General features: G+C 38.0%; 1 protein-coding gene across 1 annotated transcript in view; it reads left to right on the top strand.

The window, feature by feature from the left end:
• LOC109674300 (calcium-activated chloride channel regulator 4-like) overlaps window positions 1-26,236 on the top strand; it is a 34,021-nt gene extending 7,785 nt beyond the window's left edge. Inside the window, exons 4-14 of the mRNA XM_020151294.2 lie at window positions 1,632-1,740; window positions 3,278-3,455; window positions 3,893-4,111; window positions 6,180-6,407; window positions 16,515-16,692; window positions 18,726-18,832; window positions 20,433-20,648; window positions 21,190-21,457; window positions 23,832-24,002; window positions 24,982-25,212; window positions 25,803-26,236. Coding sequence (XP_020006883.2) covers window positions 1,632-1,740; window positions 3,278-3,455; window positions 3,893-4,111; window positions 6,180-6,407; window positions 16,515-16,692; window positions 18,726-18,832; window positions 20,433-20,648; window positions 21,190-21,457; window positions 23,832-24,002; window positions 24,982-25,212; window positions 25,803-26,236 — 2,339 coding nt within the window. The remainder of the gene's footprint in view (window positions 1-1,631; window positions 1,741-3,277; window positions 3,456-3,892; window positions 4,112-6,179; window positions 6,408-16,514; window positions 16,693-18,725; window positions 18,833-20,432; window positions 20,649-21,189; window positions 21,458-23,831; window positions 24,003-24,981; window positions 25,213-25,802) is intronic.
• Window positions 26,237-27,275: the final 1,039 nt, after the last annotated feature.

Here is a 27,275-nt window from a genome sequence, read left to right as displayed (position 1 = left end):
GGAGGGAGCAAGTATTATTGTGGACCTGTCTATAAAGACAGCCACAGGTGCAGGCAGTTTTCATTTTTTAAACATTTCACCAAACTCCTGTTCCTGTAGCTGATATTGGACTGTTACCTTCCACACTGAAAATTATAATTCTATTCCTAGTCACCTGGTTTCATTTATCTAGCAAACTTTAAGCCAATAATTTTAAAGTTTAATATATAAAGGGATAACTTGGGATCTTTGAAAATTCAAATTCTGATCTAGAAGGTTTAGGTTGGGCCTGAAACTGTGCATTTGCAATGAGCTCCAGGTGATGTGGATGTTGCTGGTCCAGGACCATGCTTTGAGAGGCAGGACTTCTGCCTAACACTGCTGTTTCCCCATGTGTCAGATCTCACATGAGGTCATTTGCACACTGAAGCATTCGTTGTAGCAGAAAAGATTTTATTTCTAGTCTCCTCTCCATTTGTTTCCTCTGAAGTTTTCCCCAATTTTATCACTAAAAGTTTATTTCTTTTTCTACATCTTAAGCTGTGGATTCATCTGTACTCTGCAACTCATCCTGAAATACTTAAAATAATGGTTTATTCTAACTACCTTTCTCAAAACTTCTCCAAAATAAAGACTATATCTTACAAATCTTTATATTTCTTAATATCTGGTACTATAGTTAATATATTATCAAAATTTATTATTTCAGTTGGGGACATAGTACATACCTGTAATTCTAGCTACTCAGGAGGTAGAGATGGGGAGGATTGCAGTTTAAGGCCAGCCCTGGAAAAGAGTTAGGGAGACCCTGTCTCAACCAGTAAAATGGGGCATGGTGGCACATGCCTGTCATTCCAGCTATGCCTGAAGCCTAGATAGAAGGGTGTGGTCTAGGCAGAAATGAGAGACCTTAGGCTAAAAATATCTAAAGGAAAAAGGGTTGGGGGTGTGGTTCAAGTGGTAAAAGCACCTACCTAGTAAATGCAAGGCCCTGAGTCCAGGCTTCAGTACTGCCAAAAAATTTTTTTCTGCTTCATAGAATTAATCCTTCATGTATCAGAAGTGAATCACTTCCTTTAGACATCCACAAAATTTTATCTGATCTGTAATAGTGCTTCCCAATCCTTATTTCATTATCACCCCCTCAAGAGCATTTATGGACATGCTTTTTTCCCCATAACTGCACACCCTTTGTATTTTAACGCAACACAATTACTGTTGATAGGGTTCATATTTGGAAAGCCATAAACCATCAAAATATGTCAGACTTTTTGCCCCTCCTCCCCAGAATCAAAACCCAAATCCTAGTCTACTTTGACCATTGTATATACTCCATAAATGTTTTTATAACGTGGGATAAAAAGAGATTACACTATATATTGGCATTCAACACAGTAGCCTCTTCTCATAAATAAAACTATAAATGTTGAGAGTTATGGAAAACCTGAATGTTCTTTAATAATTGAACAGACATCTTCTTTTTAAAAAAACAAATTCTTTTTGAGATATGTAGGCCCAGGCTGGCCTGGAACTTGTGACTTTCCTGCCTCTTCTTCCCAGGTCCTGGGATTACAGGTGTGTGCCATTCAAATTTTTAAGACACTAATTTTGTCAGTTGAATTATGACCATATTTAAAAATGCTTTCCCACAGGTAGACTGCTTGTGCACGAGTGGGCCCATCTCCGCTGGGGAGTGTTTGATGAGTACAATGAAGACCAGCCTTTCTACAGCGCTAAGTCAAAGAAAATTGAAGCAACAAGGCATGACTATCTGTCTCTCCTAGGTTACCTCAGGCTTTTAGCTGGTCTTATTTTCCTTGCTTTGACTTCTTTCAAATGATAATTGTGCAATTTTCTCAGTGAAAATAATAGATGTTATATCACATACTGTTTTAAGTTTTTAGAAAATTGATCATAAATAAGCTGGTTGCCTATTTAAAATACACATAAATTTAACATTTAACTTTTGGTGGGCAATTTGATATATTATACCTCTCTGCCAAGGGTGCCAGAACTCATTTGGACCAAAATTGTACACTATGTAGATGAACTTACTATCGGTGGAGGTCCATAAAATCATCCATATTCCATAAAATGAACAAAACTGGTTATGTCCTGCTAACGTGAGCTAAGTAGTATATCAAGCAACTTCAACAACTCAACTAGGAACTTCTCAGAGATTTTAAAATGTCATTTAAAAAATCAGCCTAGCATCACAGCTGTTAATAGAGGATCCTCTTGATTCTGAGGTCAAGAGAGCGAAATTGTCGGTGGGGGGAATACATTCAAAATTGGGTGCCATTATTAAGGCATTGTCACTTGTGGCTCAGGTGATAGAACACTTGCCTAAAATTGGGTGGAGGCAGCCTCATCAATGTTACAGGTCCTTCTGGGGCTACAGACGTTGTCACAAATTGAAAGGTAAACTGAGAGTACATGATTTCCATGAAGGCCCTTCCTCTGCCCACTGCACAGTTTTCAGGGATGCATGTTTAAAATGCTACATGGATTACAATGGTTTATGTCATAAATGGCACTTCTTCTGCAGAATATTCATCGAGATTGTTCATAAAGATAGCATCCTTATGTTCGCCAGGTTTGCAGCCAACAGGAGCACAGATATATTTAAAAGACTTCCTACATTACTCAGTGAAATCCAGTCATTGCTTCCTGAATTTGAACTGGAAGCCTCTGGAAAAGATGAGATATATTTACATTCACCCTGTGCTGTATAATCACTGCCACCCATAACCAATGCTAAAATGCCACTATCACTCCTTATTCTAATTTCCTTTTTGACAGCACCTCATTCTTGGTTCCCAATGGCCTTTTCCTTTTGATAAAAATGGTCCTTAAATTTTCAAAACACATGTAGCTGGCATGACCCACTCTTTGGGTGTATATCTCCCCCTCGAAAACAAATCTGCACAGAACCTCGAGCTACTTAAAGTAAATGATTTCACAAGTTCCTTCATCCAGGCGTGCCTGCACTGCAGTTTCCACTACAAAACCAGCAGGAGAGAAGGCCAAGCAAGAAACCAGCAGCTTCAATCCCAGCAGAGAATTCAGCCATTATGTATGTCTTAGGGTCACATTTAAATTTTCCCACCCTAATTTCTTGGGGAAAAAAAGGTAATACTTGAATTAGAACTCTCAACATTTGCTGTCAGCATAGAAAGTACAAGGTACACATAGAAAGGCATCTTGACACAAAGATCACCATGAAAAGAACCGGTTAAGATGTTTTAAAAGTGTTAATAACGAGGTTGTTGACTCAAAGACTGTCACCTATGTTCAGGTGTTCCACAGGTATCTCTGGTCTAAACAGAGTTTACACATGTCAAGGAGGCAGCTGTGTATTTAGAACATGCAGAACTAATTCTACCACGAAACTGTATGAAAAAGACTGTCAGTTCTTCCCTGATGAAGTTCAAACAGAAAAGGCTTCCGTAATGTTTATGCAAAGTATTGATTCGGTAAGTATGCCAACCATTGCTACCAGAATTTATGACCAAAGGTTATAGCTGATTTTATTCATTTTTAAATTTTATTATGATTGTTTATTACTACTTCTATTATTATTATTATTATTGTTATTATTATTACATTGCTAGGGACTGAATCCAGGGCCTTCATATGGTAGGCAAGTAATCTATTCACTAGAATACATCCCCAGCCCTGACATAACTGATCTAAAATACCTGTCCTTGTGACATGCAGATTCAATATATTAATAGAGTTTTCTTTGAACATTGGCTGACAAATGGTAAACACTCAACTAGTATTATCTATTATTATTGGTACTATTACAGTAAAAGTACATTTTCAGAGCATTTTAGTTTTTTCAGGTTTGTAGGAAGGATTTTATTCCATAGTACAGTAATATTATATTTTCATTTTGTTAACCTTTTAGGTAGTTGAATTCTGTAATGAAAAAAACCATAACCAGGAATCTCCAAGTTTACAAAATATAAAGTGTGGTTACAGAAGTACATGGGAGGTAATCAGCAATTCTGAGGATTTTAAAAATTCCACACCTATGGAAACATCGCCTCCTCCACCTGTCTTCTCATTGCTGAGGCCCAGAGAAAGAATTGTGTGCTTGGTTCTTGATAAATCTGGAAGCATGTCTGTAAGTACAAGGGACCATTTTTTCCTGGACATAGCAACGGGGAGTAATCAGATGCTAGGAACACACTAAACTCTACCTGAACCTGGGTTGTTCCCGCTAGCATGGTGGTTTAAAGTACCATCACTTCCTGTGATTGTGACCTCAATATTCTGCAATAAAATATTGTGGAGAAAGAACGAAAGAAATATGTCAGTAGAGTTAAGAAGATCTAACTTAAGAATGTGGTTTTACTTTTTCTGAAACATGGATGGTTGACCAAGGAGACCTCTGAGGTTGTTTAGTGGCAAGATCAAAGCTAGAGATTGAAATATGAAACTGCTTTTAGCCCTTTTACTGAAAATGCTTACGAGACAGGAGGATAGACTGGATTACTAGATTAGCACAATTCCTAACATTGCTTTCTTTTACTTTATATCAACTGTACAGGTGTCCCCTTTATGCTCAATGACACAAACAAAAAAAAAGCATCACCATAAAGAATATACGAGTAGATGCAGCCATTCAGTCCTTCTCTTGTCATTCTGTGAATGGCAGGCATCGTAACAGACTCAGAGAACAGATTCATGTCCTTGAGAAGGTCATAGTCAGGCATGCTGTACACCTGTTATCCCAGCAGGAGGACTGCATGCTTCATGCCAGCTTGGGCTACCAAGACCCTGTCTCAAAATAGGAAGGAAGAAACAAAAACAGAAGTTCAGAGTTCAGTAGAGAATGTGTTCTCTCCCTCCCCTCTGTCTGGTTAATGGATACTTGTCTCCAAAATTTAGGAGAGACACTTCCTCCAGGAGAAATGGGCTGGTCATTTAGGGTGCTGTAGGCAATTCTGATGATTCCCAGCACTGCCCTGTGGATACACTATTACTATATATTTCTTTGAAACTGCACAACTGTCCCCACTATACTGGGACTGCCACAGGAACTGGAACATTGTCGGATGCATCTTCATGTTGCTTAGAACAGATTCATCACATAGGGATGACCAATAAGTAATTGTTGAAATAAACAAACTACAAACACATGCAATGTGAGAAAGAACCTGGAAGGATGGCACATTTGAGGTGGAGCAGACCATGCTGAACACCAGGAATAAAACATTCAGCAGATGAGGGGAAGGTGGTTATTTAGAAGGGCAGAGAATGATGCAGATCAATGAAATGCACCACAAGAACACAGGACTTCACAAGGACAACAAAGTGCTGGATCACAACCTACACAATGGTTGAGGAAATGTTCCCGATTGAGAGATGGGCAGCCTGCCCTCCACAGGGTGCTGGTAGATCCAGTATAAAGGCAAGGCAAAATAGTGAAGAGCTCTCGGATATGGGGACATACAAGTGTTTCACTATGAGAGGGTTTAGGAATTCAGAAGGAAATTTGGGGTTCTGAGTAGGTACCACTCATGAGTGTGCTGATGAGGGACTGGAGAAGGCAAATACAAGAAGAGGTACACATACATCCTGGGCAATCATCTAGGAAGACGGATATGAGTCCTGATGGGTTGCCTAAGAGTCAGTTCCAGTTAACTCCCTGGTGGAGAAGGGGTGGGGAAAGGTTAGGAGAAGAAAAGGAAATGGGTCAATAGGGACTGGGACTGGATTTCTCAGAATTTAGCTACATTCATGTAAGTTTCACTAGTCACCTGACTATTCCCCAGTAAATTGGGCAATTTCGGATCTGGTTGACGTTCAAGATAGTTTGGTTGATTTGTGAGCTCTGAGGTGTGATTTCATCTTAGGACAACAGGCACAAAGGATCTCAGGAGTAATTAGAGATTCTCTAAGATGTGAATCATCACCCCTAATTCCAACTTAATCTCTACCCTAACTTCCACCTCTAACTGGCGCCAGGAATGAGCTCTAGGTAAAAAGCATGAGTTGCTTACTAAATTGTAACATAACCATATTTTTTCAGTATTATCAATTGAAAAAATGATAATCATTTTCTTCAATAACACAGTTAACATCCATAGAAAATTCCTACCAATACATTTTATGTGCTCATTTGTGTGCTCTGCTGTTATCTTCCAGCTGAATATCACTTGTTTGTTTTCTCATCCTTTTTTATTCAGCTTAGTGACCGCCTCAACCGAATGAATCAAGCAGCAAAATATTTCTTGCTGCAGACTGTTGAAAATGGATCCTGGGTAGGGATGGTTCACTTTGATAGTACTGCCAGTATTAAAAGTGAACTAATCCAAATAAAAAGCAACACTGAACGAAACACGCTATTGGAAAGCTTACCTTCAGGAGCTAGTGGAGGAACTTCCATCTGTAAAGGAATTGATGCTGCATTTCAGGTGAAAATCATGCTGTAATTTTTTTTTATTTTAGGACATTTTAATGTGAAGTGCTGCTGTGCATACTTGCTACATGATTTAACATAATTAAAACTAAGGGACACGGGACACAGCGCATAGAAAAAATTCACTTGATTTTGAGTGGATCAGTTTAACAGTGAGGAAATTGTGAGGGAATAAATAAGCACAAAATGCACTAGATTATAAGGACAATGAAGTCAGGGACCTTACTCTTTTGTAACTGTACAATGGCTGGTGCTATAATAAGCGTAGTTGGATACAAAAACCATCAACTGTTGCGGCAGTGAAGCAAGTTACACAGTGTGATCCCCTTTGGGCCAGTTCTCCTTTCAGTTTAGGTGACATTCAGACAATGCAAACTGACCTGTAGGTATTAACGTCAATGGAGCACAGGCGGTCATAAGTAGAGCAAGCCTCGTGAGCGCGAATTGAACTTTGACATCACAGTAGCAGCTCTGCTACTTTCTAGCTCTGCAAACTTACTGAACTTTTCAGTCCCTTAGGATTCTCTACACTTTATAAAGTGCAGGAAATTGGAAAGAATACCACAGGATTATCATAAGGATTAAGTGAAGTGTTAAAGTCACATACTTAGAACATTTATTTCTATATTAAACAGTGAATTTTACCCAAATGTTCATCTTGATGCATAACAATATCAATTATGTCACTTTCTTGCTTAGAAATCCTCTTTTCCATTCACAGTCTATAAAATTGTCTGATTTTCCCAGTCTAATGTTACTCAAAATTTTCCTAAGCCATAAGTTGTGTCTTTTCCATATTTCTAGACTTTTCCTCAGTTTTTCCTTCCTGACACTCTATGGTCCAAGCAATTTATTGCCCGCATTGTTCTCCAAGCCCCCTGGCTGACTCTGTACATTTACACCTGTAATTCTTCTGCTTAAAATATTTTACTTCCAATCTTTACATGCTAAAATTTAACCAATTCTTCAAATTCCTTTCCTCTTTGTGTAACTTTCTCTATCTCCCCCCCAACTCTATTGAATCTCTCTCTTTTATGAACTACATGGCATTGTAGTGTAGGTTTGTAACATGTAGGTCTGTGTTAAAATCAGAATTGTCGCTTATTTGTTTTGTGACCCTAAGCATGATTCTTGACCTCTCTTGTCCTTCATTACCTCTTGGGTAATGGAATAATAATGAAGACTAGCACATAAGGTTGTTCCTGTTTTCATTTATTCAACATTTATTTACTTTCTGCTTGTTATGTGCCAAACAAAACTTCTTCCCTCTGTGGTGCATGCTATAATCAGTGAAGAACAGATACTGCATACGTGAATAAAAAATAGTACCTACATATTACAGACACTGTGTTGTGAAGTAATGCAGCAGGGTGATCTGATAAGGAGAATAAGAAAGATGGAGAACTGCTTTAGGTAGAGAGCCATGAGGCCTTCTCTAAAAGACAACAACTAAGATCTGAAGGATAAGAAAGAACCAGTGGTTCCTATAGAACAGGGAACACAAAGTTCTTTGACTTAGAGGTGAAAAAGAATTGAATGACTCTAAGAAATGGTAGGAGCTGGTGGCACTGGAGATTGACAATCAGAATGTTAAATGTCCTTGGAGAAATAATCAGTGGCTGAATCTTTCAAAGCTTCAAACAAATACAAGAGGTTTGTAATTTTGCTTTAAGGACAACAGAAAACTATTGAAGGGCTTTAAGAATCAGTCTGATAATCAACTTATGTTTTAGGAAACTGATGCTGATTGCTCCTGTAGTGATCAAGAGTGGTAATAGGGTTATAATTTGGGGGCTTATATTTGGGTTAAATTACATCATATATAAAACATTCACACAATTCATATATAACCTTATATACATGATATATAATTTATAATAAACATTCAGTAAATGGTTGACCTATAACATTATTTCTTTTCAACTTTATACTTTTCTACCTACATGTTAGTTGTGTCTTTGTTGCTCATCTCTACATCTCAGTCCTGCTCAGTAAATATTGTTCAATTGAATTCAATTCTTCCCATGAATGCAGGAACCATGTAGCTCCTACTGAATCCACAGCTCAGTCACTGATACATTGTTAAGGTGTCAGTGAATAAACAACTTGGAGAAGTAAGGGAAAGAGCACTCTATGCCATCTTAGGATCTTTGTTTTGGACTCAATTGTGTAGAAGGAGCATGATGGGATGTTGTATAAATGCCATAAATGTATAGGAGACTTTCACTATTTTTATTTGCTTTCAATGCATGTCAGAACATATATTACTCCATATTTATGTTTATAAATAATAGGTAGCTATTTGCATCCAACTATTTGTACATCTTCACAAACCTTCACTCTCATGCCCAAAGCCACTGATAGTATGGCCTTTCTTTTCCTTTTGGCCTGGACTCAGTTTCCCAAAGTAGTATTCAAAGAACCCACTACAATTAAAACTGTTATAGAAAATGAAATATAGTTGTTATATGGGGCCAATTTGTCTTTATCTGCTATTGCAAGTACTTAGATTCAGAACTCTAAGTTTCAAATGTTGGGTTTCATAGGAAAATGATTCAAATTACAAATAGTACTCAATAAATATTATTCATGTAGTCTTTGAGCATCACTAATGTGCTTGGTTCTGTGCTCATTCTGTTAAAAGTAAATTTAAAATATTATAATGGAATCTCTGACATAAACATGCTTAGAATATAAACTACCTTTCATTTATAAGCATACTGGGTTTTTTCTAATTTGGAATCAGTTACTTTTTATGTTAAGGTGGATTCTTAATGCATCTGACTGTATGTTCAACAGACTCTATGGACTGCAGGCTGGTTAGAGCATAGTCCTAGAAAAAGAATTTAATTTCATTTTCAGTATATGACTGACCTTAGTATTCCAGACTAAGATGTCATTGTCATTTAAATTTAGAGTTTTCCAAAGCCCTGTCCCCATCTAATTTCATTTGAATAAATATTCTCTTTAACCAAGAAGCAGAAACAATTACATTAAATTCCCAGGGATTATTAATTTCACATTCTGTGATTTTATTTTTTTTTTATTTTTCTTTTATTATTCATATGTGCATACAAGGCTTGGTTCATTTCTCCCCCCTGCCTCCACCCCCTCCCTTACCACCCACTCCGCCCCCTCCCTCTCCCCCGCCTCAATACCCAGCAGAAACTATTTTGCCCTTATCTCTAATTTTGTTATAGAGAGAGTATAAGCAATAATAGGAAGGAACAAGGGTTTTTGCTAGTTGAGATAAGGATAGCTATACAGGGCATTGACTCACATTGATTTCCTGTGCGTGGGTGTTACCTTCTAGGTTAATTCTTTTTGATCTAACCTTTTCTCTAGTACCTGTTCCCCTTTTCCTATTGGCCTCAGTTGCTTTTAAGGTATCTGCTTTAGTTTCTCTGCGTTAAGGGCAACAAATGCTAGCTAGTTTTTGAGGTGTCTTACCTATCCTCACCCCTCCCTTGTGTGCTCTTGGTTTTATCATGTGCTCATAGTCCAATCCCCTTGTTGTGTTTGCCCTTGATCTAATATCCACATATGAGGGAGAACATATGATTTTTGGTTTTTTGAGCCAGGCTAACCTCACTCAGAATGATGTTCTCCAATTCCATCCATTTACCAGCGAGTGATAACATTTCGTTCTTCATGGCTGCATAAAATTCCATTCTGTATAGATACCACATTTTCTTAATCCATTCATCTGTGGTGGGGCATCTTGGCTGTTTCCATAACTTGGCTATTGTGAATAGTGCCGCAATAAACATGGGTGTGCAGGTGCCTCTGGAGTAACAGTCTTTTGGGTATATCCCCAAGAGTGGTATTGCTGGATCAAATGGTAGATCGATGTCCAGCTTTTTAAGTAGCCTCCAAATTTTTTTCCAGAGTGGTTGTACTAGTCTACATTCCCACCAACAGTGTAAGAGGGTTCCTTTTTCCCTGCATCCTCGCCAACACCTGTTGTTGGTGGTGTTGCTGATGGTGGCTATTCTAACAGGGGTGAGGTGGAATCTTAGCGTGGTTTTAATTTGCATTTCCTTTATTGCTAGAGATGGTGAGCATTGTTTCATGTGTTTTCTGGCCATTTGAATTTCTTCTTTTGAGAAAGTTCTGTTTAGTTCACGTGCCCATTTCTTTATTGGTTCATTAGTTTTGGGAGAATTCAGTTTTTTAAGTTCCCTGTATATTCTGTTTATCAGTCCTTTGTCTAATGTATAGTTGGCAAATATTTTCTCCCACTCTGTGGGTGTTCTCTTCAGTTTAGAGACCATTTCTTTTGATGAACAGAAGTTTTTAGTTTTATGAGGCCCCATTTATCTATGCTATCTCTTAGTTGCTGTGCTGCTGGGGTTTCATTGAGAAAGTTCTTACCTATACCTACTAACTCCAGAGTATTTCCTACTCTTTCTTGTATCAACTTAAGAGTTTGGGGTCTGATATTAAGATCCTTGATCCATTTTGAGTTAATCTTGGTATAGGGTGATATACATGGATCTAGTTTCAGTGTTTTGCAGACTGCTAACCAGTTTTCCCAGCAGTTTTTGTTGAAGAGGCTGCTATTTCTCCATCGTATATTTTTAGCTCCTTTGTCAAAGACAAGTTGCTTGTAGTTGTGTGGCTTCATATCTGGATCCTCTATTCTGTTCCACTGGTTTTCATGTCTGTTTTTGTGCCAGTACCATGCTGTTTTTATTGTTATTGCTTTGTAATATAGTTTGAAGTCAGGTATTGTGATACCTCCTGCATTGTTCTTTTGACTGAGTATTGCCTTGGCTATTCGTGGCCTCTTGTGTTTCCATATAAATTTCACAGTAGATTTTTCAATCTCTTTAATGAATGTCATTGGAATTTTGATGGGAATTGCATTAAACATGTAGATTACTTTTGGGAGTATCGACATTTTTACTATGTTGATTCTACCAATCCATGAGCATGGGAGATCTCTCCACTTTCTATAGTCTTCCTTAGTCTCTTTCTTCAGAAGTATATAGTTTTCCTTGTAGAGGTCTTTTACATCTTTTGTTAGGTTTACACCTAGGTATTTGATTTTTTTTGAGGCTATTGTAAATGGAATTGTTTTCATACATTCTTTTTCCATTTGCTCATTTTTAGTGTATAGAAATGCTAATGATTTTTCTATGTTGATTTTATATTCTGCTACCTTGCTATAGTTATTGATGATGTCTAGAAGCTTCTGAGTAGAGTTTTTTCGGTCTTTAAGATATAGGATCATGTCGTCTGCAAATAGGGATATTTTGACAGTTTACCTATTTGTATTCCTTTTATTCCTTCTTCTTGCCTAATTGCTCTGGCTAGGAAGTCCAGTACTATGTTGAATAGGAGTGGAGATAGTGGGCATCCTTGTCTGATTCCTGATTTTAGAGGGAATGGTTTTAATTTTTCTCCGTTAAGTATAATGCTGGCTGTAGGTTTGTCATATATAGCTTTTATAATGTTGAGGAACTTTCCTTCTATTCCTAGTTTTCTTAGAGCTTTTATCATGAAATGGTGTTGGATCTTATCAAAGGCTTTTTCTGCATCTATTGAGATGATCAAGTGGTTTTTGTCTTTGCTTCTGTTAATGTGGTTTATTACGTTTATTGATTTTCGTATGTTGAACCACCCCTGCATCCCTGGGATGAAGCCTACTTGGTCATGGTGAATAATCTTTTTGATGTGTTGCTGAATTCGGTTTGCCATTATTTTGTTGAGGATTTTTGCATCAATGTTCATTAAGGAGATTGGCCTATAGTTCTCCTTTTTGGAGGTGTCTTTGCCTGGTTTTGGGATAAGTGTAATACTGGCTTCATAAAATGTGTTTTGCAGTTTTCCTTCCCTTTCTATTTCCTGGAACAGTTTAAGGAGGGTTGGTATCAGTTCTTCTTTAAAGGTCTGGTAGAATTCAGCAGAGAATCCATCTGGTCCTGGACTTTTCTTTTGGGGAGACTCTTGATTGCTGCTTCAATTTCATTTTGTGTTATAGTTCTCTTCAGGTGATTAATTTCCTCTTGGTTCAGTTTTGGATGATCATATGTATCTGGAAATCTGTCCATTTCTTTTAGATTTTCAAATTTATTTGAATATAGGTTCTCAAAGTAGTCTCTGATGATTTCCTGGACTTCCATGGTGTTTGTTGTTATCTCCCCTTTTGCATTCCTAATTCTACTAATTTGGGTTTTTTTCTCTCCTCATTTTAGTCAGGTTTGCCAGGGGTCTATCGATCTTGTTTATTTTTTCAAAGAACCAACTTTTTGTTTCATTAATTCTTTGTATGGTTTTTTTGGTTTCTATTTTGTTGATTTCAGCTCTTATTTTTATTATTTCTCTCCTTCTATTTGTTTTGGGATTTGCTTGTTCTTGTTTTTCTAGGAGTATGAGATGTATCATTAGGTCATTGATTTGGGATCTTTCAATCTTTTTAATATATGCACTCATAGCTATAAACTTTCCTCTCAAGACTGCCTTAGCTGTGTCCCATAGGTTCCAGTAGGTTGTGTTTTCATTTTCATTGACTTCCAGGAACTTTTTAATTTCCTCTTTTATTGCATCGATGATCCATTCTTCATTAAGTAATGAGTTATTTAGTTTCCAGCTGTTTGCATGTTTTTTGTCTTTACTTTTGTTGTTGAGTTCTACTTTTACTGCATTGTGGTCAGATAGTATGCACGGTATTATTTCTATTTTCTTATATTTGCTGAGGCTTGCTTTGTGCCCTAGGATATGATCTATTTTGGAGAAGGTTCCATGGGCTGCTGAGAAGAATGTATATTGTGTAGAGGTTGGATGAAATGTTCTGTAGACATCAACTAGGTCCACTTGATCTATTGTATATTTTAGATCTTGGATTTCTTTATTGAGTTTTTGTTTGGATGACCTATCTATTGATGATAATGGAGTGTTAAAGTCTCCCACAACCACTGTGTTGGCGTTTATATATGCTTTTAGGTCTTTCAGGGTATGTTTGATGAAATTGGGTGCGTTGACATTGGGTGCGTACAGATTGATGATTATTATTTCCTTTTGGTCTATTTCCCCTTTTATTAGTATGGAATGTCCTTCTTTATCTCATTTGATCAATGTAGGTTTGAAGTCTACTTTGTCAGAGATAAGTATTGCTACTCCTGCTTGTTTTCGGGGGCCATTGGCTTGGTAAATCTTCTTCCAGCCTTTCATCCTAAGCATATGCTTATTTCTGTCGGTGAGATGAGTCTCCTGTAAGCAACAAATTGTTGGATCTTCTTTTTTAATCCATTTTGTCAAACGGTGTCTTTTGATGGGTGAATTAAGTCCATTAACATTAAGCATTAGTACTGATAGGTATGTGGTGATTCCTGCCATTTAGTTATCTTAGTTGTTTGAACGTTTGATTGTTTGTACCTAACTTGATGTTACTCTCTACTGTCTTGCTTTTTCTTATCCTGTGGTTTGGTGCTGCCTGCCTTTTCATGGTTAAGTTGGGTGTCACTTTCTGTGTGCAGGATCCCTTGCAGAATCTTTTGTAATGGTGGCTTTGTGGTCACATATTGTTTTAGTTTCTGCTTATCATGGAAGACTTTTATTGCTCCATCTATTTTGAATGATAGCTTTGCTGGGTAGAGTATCCTGGGGTTGAAGTTATTTTCATTCAGTGCCTGGAAGATCTCACCCCACGCTCTTCTTGCTTTTAATGTTTCTGTTGAGAAGTCTGCTGTGATTTTGATGGGTTTACCTTTGTATGTTACTTGTTTTTTCTCTCTTACAGCCTTCAATATTCTTTCCTTACTTTCTGAACTTGTTGTTTTAATGATGATATGTCGTGGAGTAGTTCTATTTTGATCTGGTCTGTTTGGTGTCCTGGAGGCCTCTTGCATCTGTATGGGAATATCTTTCTCTAGATTTGGGAAATTTTCCGTTATTATTTTGTTGAATATATTACGCATTCCCTTCGCTTGCACCTCTTCTCCTTCTTCGATGCCCATGATTCTCAAGTTTGGTCTTTTGATGGAGTCAGCGAGTTCTTGCATTTTCTTTTCACAGGTCTTGAGTTGTTTAATTAATAGTTCTTTGGTTTTTCCTTTAATTACCATTTCATCTTCAAGTTCTGAGATTCTGTCTTCTGTTTGTTCTATTCTGCTGGATTGGCCTTCCATTTTGTTTTGCAGTTCTGTTTCATTCTTTTTTCTGAGGTTTTCCATATCCTGGCAGTTTTCTTCTTTATTGTTGACTATTTTTGTCCTGAGTTCATTTATCTGTTTATTCATTGTGTTCTCTCTTTCACTTTGCTGTTTATACAGTGCTTCTATGATTTCCTTTATTTCTTCTTTTGCTTTTTCAAATTCTCTATTTTTATTGTCTTGGAATTTCTTGAGTGTCTCCTGTACATTTTGGTTGACCCTATCCAGTATCATCTCTATAAAATTCTCATTGAGTACTTGTAGTATGTCTTCTTTTAAATTATTCTTGTGGGCTTCATTGGGTCCTTTGGCATAGTTTATCTTCATTTTGTTGGAGTCTGGATCTGAGTTTCTGTTCTCTTCATTCCCCTCTGGTTCCTGTACTAATTTTTTGCTGTGGGGAAACTGGTTTCCCTGTTTTTTCTGTCTTCCCATCATTGTCCTTGGTGTTGTTACTGTCCCTGTACTGTGTGCAATTAAGTATTTTCTAGCTTGTAATAATAACAATGGTAATATTTAGAATGGAAGAGTGAGCTGAGATGGAAAGCAAGAAGTTAAAGAAAAGGGGAAAACAAATATACAGACAAGAGGGAGAAAGCAGAACAAGGTGTCAGAGAAGAGAGTTTCAAAGGTATAAACAGGGAGTGTTAGTGTACTAATTGACAGTAAGCTGAACAGACATTAGAGAGAGAGAGGATTGAAAATCAAAGATAAAAGAAAAAATAAAAAATAAGTAAATGAAAGTAATATCTATATATAAAAATGAATTGAAATAAAATGGAAAATAGAAAATTAAAAAAAAAAAAACCAAAAAACTTCCAAGTTTATATGCAATGCAGTTTCAGTCTTAATAATTTGGGTGTCCGTCTCAATCTCCAGTCCTGGAGTTGGTGCCTCAGATATTGTAATGTAGTTGTCTCATCAAAGGGTATGCATAAAGTAGAACAAAACTACACTCACACACACACTCACACACACACTCACACACACACACACACACAAAAAAAAAAAAGCCCCACCAAGTGTCCCCAGTTCAAATGCAATACAGTTTCAGTAAGTTTTTCAGCTTGCAGGTGTAATTCGGTTGTTCTCTTATCAAAGGTAGGGAGAAAAAGAAAAAAAAGCGTCTGGAGGCAGTTCTGAGAGTGGTATCTGCAACTGTGGCTTGCCTGCCTGCTGCTCTCAGCCTGTAGCTGGCGGCGTTATTTATGCAGATCTCTGGGGTGAGCTAGCACTCACCTGGTCCCACAGGCTTTGTTTGCTCAGAGTTCTCCTGTGCGGGAGCCTCTGCTACAGGCTTTTCCCTTTCCAAGCACTGGGAAAGGTGACACTGCCCTGCATTGTCAGTCCTGCGTGTTTATTTACAGTTCATGTGGGAGGTGGGTCTTCCCCCCTCTTCTCTGCAGTTTTCCTCCCACTGCCACTTTCAGAAGCTTTCCTGCTCCTGCTTACTGGGCGGTGCTGCTGCTCCTGACAGCCGCCTTGGTTGTTTACAGTTCACGTGGGAAGTGGGTCTTCCCTCCTCTCACAACCTTCCCCGCTCCTGGTTGCTGGGTGCACGCCCCGCTCCTGCCAGAGGCTCTCTGGCCGGCCTGGCTTATTTACAGTCCCGGGAAGGATTCCCTTCCCCCAATCTTCAGCGCGCAGAGCGCCCCACCCTCTTTCCAGCGTGTCTTAACTGTTCTTATTGCTTAGTACTCAGTTTCTCTTTTTTTCCTGGGTGGAGGTCAGTCTGTCCAGGGGGCTGTGCTGCTCTGGCCCAGGCTTATCTGTGGGGGAACCGCGGTACCGCGAAGCTCACCTGGTCCGCGTCTTCCCAAGCCGTATGGGCCACATTCTGTGATTTTAAAACAGAGACTATCTCTTCTATCATACATACTTCTGTCTATTTCCTCTATAATTATTTCTAAGTAGTATGGTAATTGGGCTCTGAATTATGTTTGCAGGTAATTGAAAAGAAAAATTCCCAATTAGATGGGTCTGAAATAGTGCTGCTGACTGATGGGGAGGACAGCACTGCAGGTAGTTGTGTTGAGACTGTGAAGCAAAGTGGGGTCATCCTTCATCTTCTTGCTTTGGGACCAGATGCTGCTATAGCAGTAATACAGATGAGCGATATAACAGGTAAAGCAAGACCTATATATTCTACACCTTTAATTACAATATGTAAATGTAGACCTTCACAACTCAACAACTTCTCTTGAGCTCCTGCTCTGCAGGTACTCTGCCAGGATTTGGAGACCAGAGTCAAACCTGCCCCAATCTCTTTTCTCATGGTGTTCAAAGTGCAGTGGTCTGGAGGAATAAATAAAATAGAACCAGATGACATTCCTGCATTACTGGAATAATAAAAAATAAAGTTCTATGTGAGCAGAGGGAGCCACCAATTCCCACAGGGTTGTATAGCATAAGGGAAAGAAAGCGTGAGAGACTAAATGCCTTAGTCTCTCAAAAAAGGGTGCTGAGTTTTCTAGGAAGAAAAGATGAGGAAAGATGACCAAGACATAATCAAAAAAATGATAAATGAAAAAGCATGTGGCAGTGACAATACAAACACATGAGGGAATGGTGTCCCCTGAGATCAGCGCTATCTACCACACATGGGCTGTGAGGTGGGAGAACATGAGCTCAGGTTAAAAAGAAACAGTGAAGTTTAGATCATCACTAACCATAGTGGCTGTTATTTGAGGCACACAGAAGTGATGAAAATGGGTTCCATATTTCTAATGCCTTCTTACACATAGTAAAGAATACACAATTTACATCATGGGTATTAAGAATTTTATCCAACTGGCTTTTATGGTACCACATATATACTTGTTTTTTAATGCTTGGTTGTATAAACTCTGATATGCAGGAATTTTCAGGTGTTGGGGTTCTTGGTCCACTCTGAAATAGAAAGCAAAGGCGTATTCAAGCAGCAGAAGTCAGAAAGATTTTATTTGCAGAGAAGAGAAGAGAAAGGCTGCATGGGGCATGCAGTGATGCCTGGAAACCAGTGATCCCATGGGTCAGATTGGAAAATGGGTTTTATAGCCTTTTTTTTAATTGCCTGAGGTGGAGATGTCTCTCTGGTGCAAACAGATGTTTCTGGGGAAGAAGAAGTGTCTTCCTTACTAATTATCACCTTTTGGGAACTCCTGCAGTCCGCCCTTCAACTCCTATCATTTCAAAGTGCTTTCATGGCCATTATAAAACTTATTTCTGCCTAAGATGTACCTTTTGGGGCTAGTCCCCCTGTTTTACTATTCTTCTATCCTCTCAGTGCCAGCTACTGTCAGGACACCTGGGGATACAGCACCCCTTTTGTCTTTCTCATTTTGTGTTTCTGATCCACTTTGTCTGAAAAAACCTGAAAGCCAACTTTGTTAGAACTATTTGTTAAATAAAAATGGAAAGGGTCTGTAACATCTGTGAGTCTAAATACCTGGAATTGTATCCAGGTATTGTGTCCAAGAGACACTCAGAGAAGCAGGAGAACTCATATTTTTATTTTCTTTGAAGCCTGTAGTCCCAGATGAACACATACTCAAAATTCTGGGCCCCCAGCAGTGAAATCACAGGATTCTTAAAGGGCAGTGCAGGGGATCAGGTTAGAGGGAACATGCTGGTTACTAATAGGTGGTCTCACACTGGGGTTAGGGACCTGGGATTGTTTAGGTAGGAGCAGCAGAGGGGCCTGTTTCTGAAAGTCTGCTTACAGAAGGAGACAAAGAAAGGTGGGAATGGGCACTAGAGGATCCATAGCAAGAAATCTGTTTGCAGAAGAAAACAAAGGAAAGGTGGAAATGGGTGGCTATCTCCACATGGGTCCTTTTATCTTGGCCCTGGACTCATTTTATGGCTTAACTGGTAATTTCTTGTATCCCATAATCTGCTTTGAAGTAATTTCCTGTTCAGCAATGTCTTCTTTTATGGTCTGTGAATATTTGATGTATTTCACCTAGGTGAGGTATCTGTAATAAATGTAGCTTATATCTTATACTTATGATATTTTAAATTAGCATTATATAGTTGATATTTACAGCACTCTAATACTGGTCTAGCTGGATAATACAAGCTAAAACTTTTATTTTGCTTAAACTGTTAACTTTTTAATGATTAACATGTGATAAGTACTTATTAAAAAGCAACCTAACTAATGTGCTTAATTTTAGGAGGAAAACATTTGTATGCTACAGATACAGCTGAAAACAATGGCCTCATTGATGCTTTTGGGTCCCTTACATCAGAAAATGCCAATCCCACCCAGAAAGCACTTCAGGTCAGAGTTCCCACACCTAGGAGCTTTGCTTGCATTGACCATAAGTAAGAAAAAGGATTTGGTAGTTTTTGCTGAGGGAGTGCTTCAAGTGGTAGAGCACAGGCAGGAGACCTTGAGTTCAAACCCCAGTACCAGCCCCTCCCCACAAAAAATTGATAGTTTTAAGTTTGAGTTCTCTATTTTCTTCAAAGTGAAGTTTTAATTAAAATTAAAATTTAATCTAAAATATAAATTATTCATTAGCTACAACCAAATTTGTGGTTAAATAAGAATAAAATAACTGGTAAAATATCAGTTTTTTTTTTCTTATTTCCATAGAGTGTAGTCAAGGGATAACTGAAAACTAAATAATACCAAATTTTCCACCAAAAATAACTTTGTCCATTTTTTAACATTTTTATTGGTTTATAACAGAGGTACAGGAGGTTTCATTGTGACTGTCCTGTATCCCACATTTATTTTCCTCTAATACTACCAAAACCATCTTATTTTCTTAGCCTTTCCTGATAAGGAGTCAAAATGGCATTTACATTCAAATTTAACTCATGTCCACTCAAAGACATGTACTTGACAGGGGACTAAGATTTTTGTCATAACAATGATGTTTCAAAGCAGAATTCAGTGGATTCTGATAACTGAGTTTTTGATTAAGCACTGAGTTGGAGTAGAAATAGAATTTCCTATTGTTCCTGAAGTGGTGCCCTCTAGGAATCTTCTGGTGAGAGGTAAATTTGGATCTCCTGGGACTTCATGTTAGGTGAAATAAACAAAGCAAAAAAACACAAGTGTGCATGATGTCACAGGGGGAATCCAAAAAAGTTGAACTAATAGAAGCAAAAAAGAAAATGATTATTACAAGTAGCTGGTGGAGTGTAAAATTTGGAAAGATATTAGGTAAAGGATACAAAGTTTCACATAGGAGAAATAAGTTCAAGAGATCTATTACACAAACCTGTTGACTATAGTTAAGTAACATGCATTGTAGTCTTAAAAATAGCCAAGGTAGTAGATTTAATTGATCTTACCACAAAAAACAAAGGATAAGTATGTAAGATTATGCTAATTAGCTTGATTTAGCCCTCCCATAATGTATGTATATTTCAAAACATCATGCTGTACATATAAATATATACAATTTTTGTGACTAAAAAAAAAGTTGACTCTTCAAGACTAAGAGCTATCAGCAAAGACTTGAATAACCTCTTTAAAGCTCCTCTCAAAAAGTCTCATCTTTTACTTTCTCTCTTCTCAAGATTTCATTCTTCACATATCAGTATGTTCTCTTGTTGAATGTATTTTCTGTCTGGTGGTTCTCCCTCTATCATGTGTGAAAAATTATTTCAGGATTCCACATTAGGAAAATATCCATGAGTGCTTGTCTCAGTTACTTATTAGTCTTTATTTTAGCTCTGAGGCCTTGACTCTGTCTCTACTCAAATACTCTAGTCACAGCCCAATAAACTCTCAGAAATATTACAGTGTAAGGTTTTATGCCATATGTAAGCTTGTTTCAGACCAAAATTTAAGAGTTATCTTTAAAAGAAAAAAGAATAAGATTATTCTCTTCTGCAGTCATTAATTTTTAAATATATTTAAACAGCTGGAAAGTAAGGGATCAACACTGAACAGTGATTCCTGGATGAATGACACTGTAATCATTGACAGCACCGTGGGAAAGGACACATTCTTTCAAGTCACATGGAGCAAACAGCCTCCCAAAATTTCTCTCTGGAATCCCAGTGGAACACCAGTCACAAATTTCATAGTGGACACTGCTTCCAAAATGGCCTATCTTACTATTCCAGGAACTGCACAGGTAAGCAATCAGTTGTTTGAATGCCTCTGAAAAAATTTTTAGTTGAAAATCAATTGTTTCATGTCATAAATATGTCGAAGATTATGTCATCTTGGAAATTAAGATAAAATACTGTGCACTTTTCTGGCCTGTGTGATCCTAAAAATTACATGGCAGAGAAGAGGAAGGATGAAAGAAGGAAGACAAGGGAGTCTAAGAACCGTAAGGATGAAGTATAGGAAGGATTTGTGTAAGTTGGTGTAGAGACAGCTACAGAGCCCTTCCTTCCTAATGCTACCAGGGTCATAGAATCTGTGACTGTGAAGGTAGCAAAAAGGCCAAAACTCAGGCAATTTTTATAGCCAAGATATCACAAAGTATAGATGCTATGCATAGCACTCTCTGGTGATTTGCCTAATTGCCTCAGTTTACAACTTTTAAAACCTGAAAACCCTCAAAGCCTGTTTTTTTCACCACACTTTTGCAATTTTACAATTGCTTAATGGAAACAAGGATAGTTTGACTCTGGATACTTACTGTATATTTCCATCGACAATTTCAGGTGGGCATTTGGACTTACCATCTTCAGGCCAAAGCAGACTCAGAAATACTAACTATGACAGTGACTTCTCGGGCAGCAAGTTCTTCTGTGCCTCCGATCACAGTGAATGCTAAAATGAATAAAAACTCCAACAGCTTCCCCAACCCAATGATTGTTTACGCAGAAGTTCTACAGGGCTACATACCTATCATTGGAGCCAGTGTGACAGCTATCATTGAATCAAACAGTGGAAAATCAAAAGTTTTGGAACTTTTGGATAATGGAGCAGGTAATTCACAGGCTTTTAGGAATAAGTGGATGTTTTCTTAACTCAGGATTGGTATGGGTCCTGAGGTAGGACAGTAAGATAGGCATGAAAAGAGTTGAGAAGGATGGTGAAGGAACAGCAGGACTATCAGGTAAAACCTACAAAGCGCTTAGTAACAGGCTTGCACATGGTAAGTTTTCAATAAATATTATTTATTGTCATCATTTTTGTCTGCCATCTAGACAGTCAATACCTATTCCCAGTTAACAAGGTCTCATTCAGGAGGTTGAGACAGAATCAAGAATTCTGGGCAATTCTTTTTAGGGCAGGTGTCATCAAGAACATCTGGAGCTGGTGGAGCCATTCAAGTGGTAGAGCACCATGAGGCCCTAGCAAGCATGAGGCCCTGAGTTCAAACCCCAGTACTACAAAAAGAGAAGGGGTAAAGGGAGGTAAAGAAGGAAGCAAGGAGGAAGGGAGGGAATGAGGGAAGGAAGAAGGGAAGAAGGAAAGAAAGAAGGGAAGGAGGGAGGGAGGAAGGAAGGAAAAAAGAAAGGAGGGAGGGAGAGAGGGACAGAAGGAAGGAGGGAAGGAATGAAGGAACAAAGGAACAAAGGATGGAAATCTGTCCTTAGAGGGTGAGGCAAATCAGCCAGGTAGAATAAGGTGGTAGAATCCAGGCCCCTAAAAGGTTAGATCAAAAAGAATAACCTAGAAGGTAACACCCACGCACAGGAAATCAATGTGAGTCAAATCCTTGTATAGCTATCCTTATCTCAACCAGCAAAAACCCTTGTTCCTTCCTATTATTGCTTATACTCTCTCTTCAACAAAATTAGAGATAAGGGCAAAATAGTTTCTGCTGGGTATCAAGGGGGTGGCGGGGAGGGGGGTGTGGAGTGGGTGGTAAAGGAGGGGGTGGGGGCAGGGGGCAGAAATGACCCAAGCATTGTATGCACATATGAATAATAAAAAAATAAAAATTAAAAAAAAAAAGAATCCAGGCCCCTAGCAGGGAAAGCAAGAGGAGCAAGTGTATTTCTCAAAAGCTGCAAGAAAGCACAAACAGAATTCTGAGAACTGAGGCCCACAGAAGGAGGACTCATCACTGGCACATCAGATGCCAGGTCTGACTGGACAAAAGCAGGAAACAGTGCTGGCCAGTCTCTTCTCCCTGGTCTGGATGGATGAGTGGTGCATAAAAGCCTTTATCCAGAGTTTGGGTTATTCTGGGAACTGAATCCTCTGTTTGAGATTGGTGTGCAATTTGATACGCTTCTGAATTATTGCAAGTTTCTATCAGTATCTTTTGTGATGTAATTTCTTCAGTCATTTTATAATTCTGTCTTCAGCTAGTTGGCAAAATGCTCTTTGGTGCAACTCAATGTCTTCTTGAAGCACAACGATATTTGCACCACTATTCCCTTCTCTTCATTTCCTTTCCACAAACCCATCTACAGTGCATAAAGCTCACCTGCATCTCATTTCACTTCTTAACATTCTGCCATGAGAGCGTTTAGCTAATTGAAGAACAAGCTAATTTGGGATGCCTTTACCTACGAAGGTATTAGTGCTGGCCAAGAGCTGAGAGCAGGCATTCTCCCACTCTACAAAGCAAAGTATATTCTGGAGGATTGTTAACATACAGAATGCTGAGGGCTTTCCCTCAACAAGTCTAAAAGTTCCAGATTTTTAGTGTGGTACAGATACTGCTGGTGCAAGGACCTGGCTTTAACATCCTCTGTTTAGAGTATTAAACTCCCTAGGAAATGTGTTTTGCAATTTAACAACTCACTCCAATGCTGGTCATAATCAAGAAGTACATTTATGATACTGTTTTTCTGAGCTCCTCCAAATGTTTATTCCCATAGTAGATGGGGGTTTCCTCTGACAGACCAGAGTTAATTGATCAGGAGAGTGCAATATGAAAAAAAAAAAAGACTTGTTGAAGACAAATAACTATTTTTCGCTAACTGTAGTGAGAATGAAATCCTTTACAAGGATACTTTTCCTTAGTGGAGACCCTTTTGACTGAAAAATGACATCATATGATTAGATAAAGTTAGCTGAAAGCAAGCACATTTGCAGAGAAATTGTAAGAAAAGTACTGTAATCTGTTTATAAGTTACAGAAAGATGAGATATTTCAGTATGCATTATACATAGACAAGTTTCTTTCTGTGTAGATGTGTTACGAGGATATATATAGACATCAAAATTACTCAAGGCATCAACTCAACAGTGTATTGTTTTGGCAGGACATAATAGAAATATTCTTCAAAGGCCAAGTGCAAAATACTGAGTTATGCTTATGAAAGCCAGTGCTTGTCTTAGAAAATGCATGAACTTGTCTTTTCATTTACAGTCATAGCTTATTTCTTCATTTCTGTAACAAGGTGCTGACGCTTTCAAAAATGATGGAGTCTACTCCAGGTATTTTACAGCTTATTCAGACAATGGCAGATATAGCTTAAAAGTGAGGGCTCATGGAGGAACAAACTCTGCCAGGCAAAGCTTACAGCATCCAGCAAATAGAGCCGCCTTCATACCAGGCTGGATAGTGAATGGTGAGTAGCTCATGGTATCTAACTCCACTCAGAGTTTGAAAAACATTTGTGATTTGATATGACTAAGCCTCCAAACATTTTACAACTCAAAGTATAGCCTTTTCTATTTCTAGAATGATGTTCTGGGGCTGGCAGAGTAGCTCAAGTGGTAAAGTACCTGCCTAGCAACCATGAAGCCCTGAGTTCAAATCCCAGCTCCACATAAAAAAAAAAATGAAGTTTCAGATAATTGCCTCCAGATACCTCATGAGAATTCAATGCTTTTCAGCTGGTATCACATAACTATGGAACACATTAATGATATCAGCAGTAATATGCCCAATTTTCAGCTCAGGACAAAGATAATAACTCAATACATTGTGAGCCTAAGTGTAAATCGGTAGCAGGATTAATCCTTCAGATGACAGGTGCTGTAAGAATAAACATTTATTTGAAATGTTCTTATGTCAAAAAAAAAGTATAGATTAAGATGATGATAATCATTAAGAATGCATTTTAATGCTAGCTTTTCTTTGTCTGGTCCCTTATCTTGCATCATTTCGGGGCTTTTCATTAGCAATTAGAATACAATCAGAAGTGCACTTGTAAGAGGGAGGGAAGGACCTGGCCCAGTGGTTGGAAAGGAATTTGGAATGATTTCCCCAGGTAAACCTTAGCTTTGAGATAATTTCAAAAATAAAGAAATGTTTGTTTTCAATGCATACGTTGAATTATGTGACATTATTCTCATTTAGTGTAGTTTTCATTCCAAAATAATTTGTTATCCAATGTTCTCCTACAACTTCCTGGCAATAATACCAAAGGAAAATTCTCCCACCAATTGAATACTTATGATTGTGCCACAGGACTTAGTAAAACATAGCTATGCTTATGAAAAAACAAAAAAATTACAGGTATGAAGGATTGGGAAGGTGATTCATTGAATTGTAAAAATACTAGTACAGTTTTCCCCTTTTAAAGTAGAGAATTTTTAATGCAGGGGAAATCAAGCGGAACCCACCAAGACCTGAAACTGATGATGCTCAGACAGTGCTGGAGAGTTTCAGCAGAACAGCAACTGGAGATGCATTTGTGATGTCAGATGTTCCCAGTGGTCCATTGCCTGACCTGTTCCCACCAAGTCAAATCACAGACCTTCATGCCACACTCGATGGGGACAACATCAATCTAACATGGACAGCACCAGGAGATGATTTCGATGTTGGAATAGGTAAGAACAGTGTCACGTAGCTTGAATTAAGTGAAAAATGTTCAGTGCAAAAGCAAGGATGTATGTTTTTAATTAACAGCTCTACAAAGTATGAGTTTTGTAATCTGATATTCTTGAATAATGAAACATGATAAATTTTAATGTGGCCCTATTTTTCATACAAAAACAGCGCATTCGCAAAGTTTAAAAGTCAGAATCCAGGGCTGGAAGTGTGGCTCAAGAAGGCATGAGGCTCTGTATTCAAACCCCAGTACCACATTAAGAACAGTAAAAAAAAAAACTTGTAAGTCAGAATTTAGGTGGCATGATGGCACACCCCTATAATCCCAGCACTTGGGAGGCTCAGGCAGTAGGACCTTGAGTTCCAGACTGGTCTGAGATACGTAGTAAGAATCTCTTAAAAAAAAATTAATAATAACAATTATAAATTTAAGAAAAGAATATAGTAGTAAAATTCAGCTTTTATTGAAAAGTTAGACTTCTGACATAAACATATACTTTGAATAACTATATAACATTTTTGAGAATAAATGGAAAGAAATTTAACACGAATGCTACTTACTAAACCATGTGTAACTTTTCTTTTTTAGTTCAAGAGTATATCATAAGAATAAGTGGGAATATCATTGACCTAAGGGACAATTTTGATGATGCTCTTCAAGTTAACACTTCTGACCTGGTACCAAGGGAGGCCAACTCTGAGGAAACCTTTGTTTTTAAACCAGGAAAAATCTCAGAAGAAAATGCAACCCACATATTCATTGCCATTCAAAGTGTAGACGAAAGCAATTTGACATCAAAATCATCCAACATTGCACAAGTGGCTCTGTTTGTCCCTCAAGGAGATCCGAGTCCTGATCCAAACTACCCCAGTCCTGGAAGCAATCCTAGTTCTGGAGTTAATATTACAACTTTGGTGTTGTTAGTGGTAGGGGCTGTGGTAGTTGTTACCATTATTGTAAGTGCCACTATTTGTTTCTTAAATAAAAGAAATTCTTCAAGGAGACCTAGAACAGCATTTTAAAAAAAAAACAGAAAAAGCAGAAGTAAAGGATATTTCTGAATTTTTTAATTCAAGTTGTTATCATGAATTCATAAATATAATCTTAAAAGGTCTAAAAAGATACTTTGATTAAATATAGACATCCATGGATATGTGAAAAACTGCCAATATCAAAGTTTAATAATTTTATTTGCTCTTTTTATATATCATAGTGGATAAAGTTTTTTCATATTGATCTCTAGTTGTATATTATTTTTCTAATGCAAATGTTTTCTGAAATATTTCAAATATCATGAAGAAGTTTAAATTATCCTTTTGAGTAGTCAAAACAAAAGCAAATAAAGAATATTTGGAGGGAATGAATGGAGTCTTGGTGCTATTAGAATAAATTGATGGTATTATATTTACCTAAAATCTACAGTTGTACACAATAATAGCTAAAGTGTTAGACACCTGGCCTTTTACCAAGAGGAGAATGAAAGCCTGAAATTCTGCACTGACAACAGAGATGCTTTCCCTGTGCCCTTCCCACCCATCTACCCCATACCTCTGAAGACAAAGACTACCAAGCTGGTTATTCCCTCCCTCATGTTACAGTGCTCAGATGGGTCCCAGTGATAGGCTATTTCCTACCAGGTCAGGCCCGGATTTAGTTCTGTTCCCAAGTCTGCATCAAGTAGCAAGATATGAACTAGGAAGAATAAGAAAACTAAATGGTAATCATAGTTATAGTGATGACAAGCTATACAACTTATACTGCCTGGTACAAAATGAAAATGAAAGGCCTCTGCTTAAAAATTAATCAGAATTTCAAGACAGCAACAGCAAAGAGTTAAACCAGTTCAGAGCCTGTCTAATCACAGAGCTCTGAACATCTGCACAGACCCCATGCCCGCAAAGCCAGCTCTACCATACTGTAGCAAAAACTACCAATTGCATTATTGGCATGAACTGTTCATTAAAGCTACATGGTACCATTCATTGTCTAATAGCTGCTCTAGTAATCGTGAAAATACCAGGTTTGGAAAGGGAAGCTTAGGCCCATTGCCTCTGGCAGTGA

The sequence above is a fragment of the Castor canadensis genome, chromosome 7 (genome assembly GCF_047511655.1).
Source record: "Castor canadensis chromosome 7, mCasCan1.hap1v2, whole genome shotgun sequence".
NCBI lineage: Eukaryota > Metazoa > Chordata > Mammalia > Rodentia > Castoridae > Castor > Castor canadensis.
Note: the sequence above shows the minus strand (reverse complement) of the source record. Positions and strands in the feature narration are given on the sequence as shown.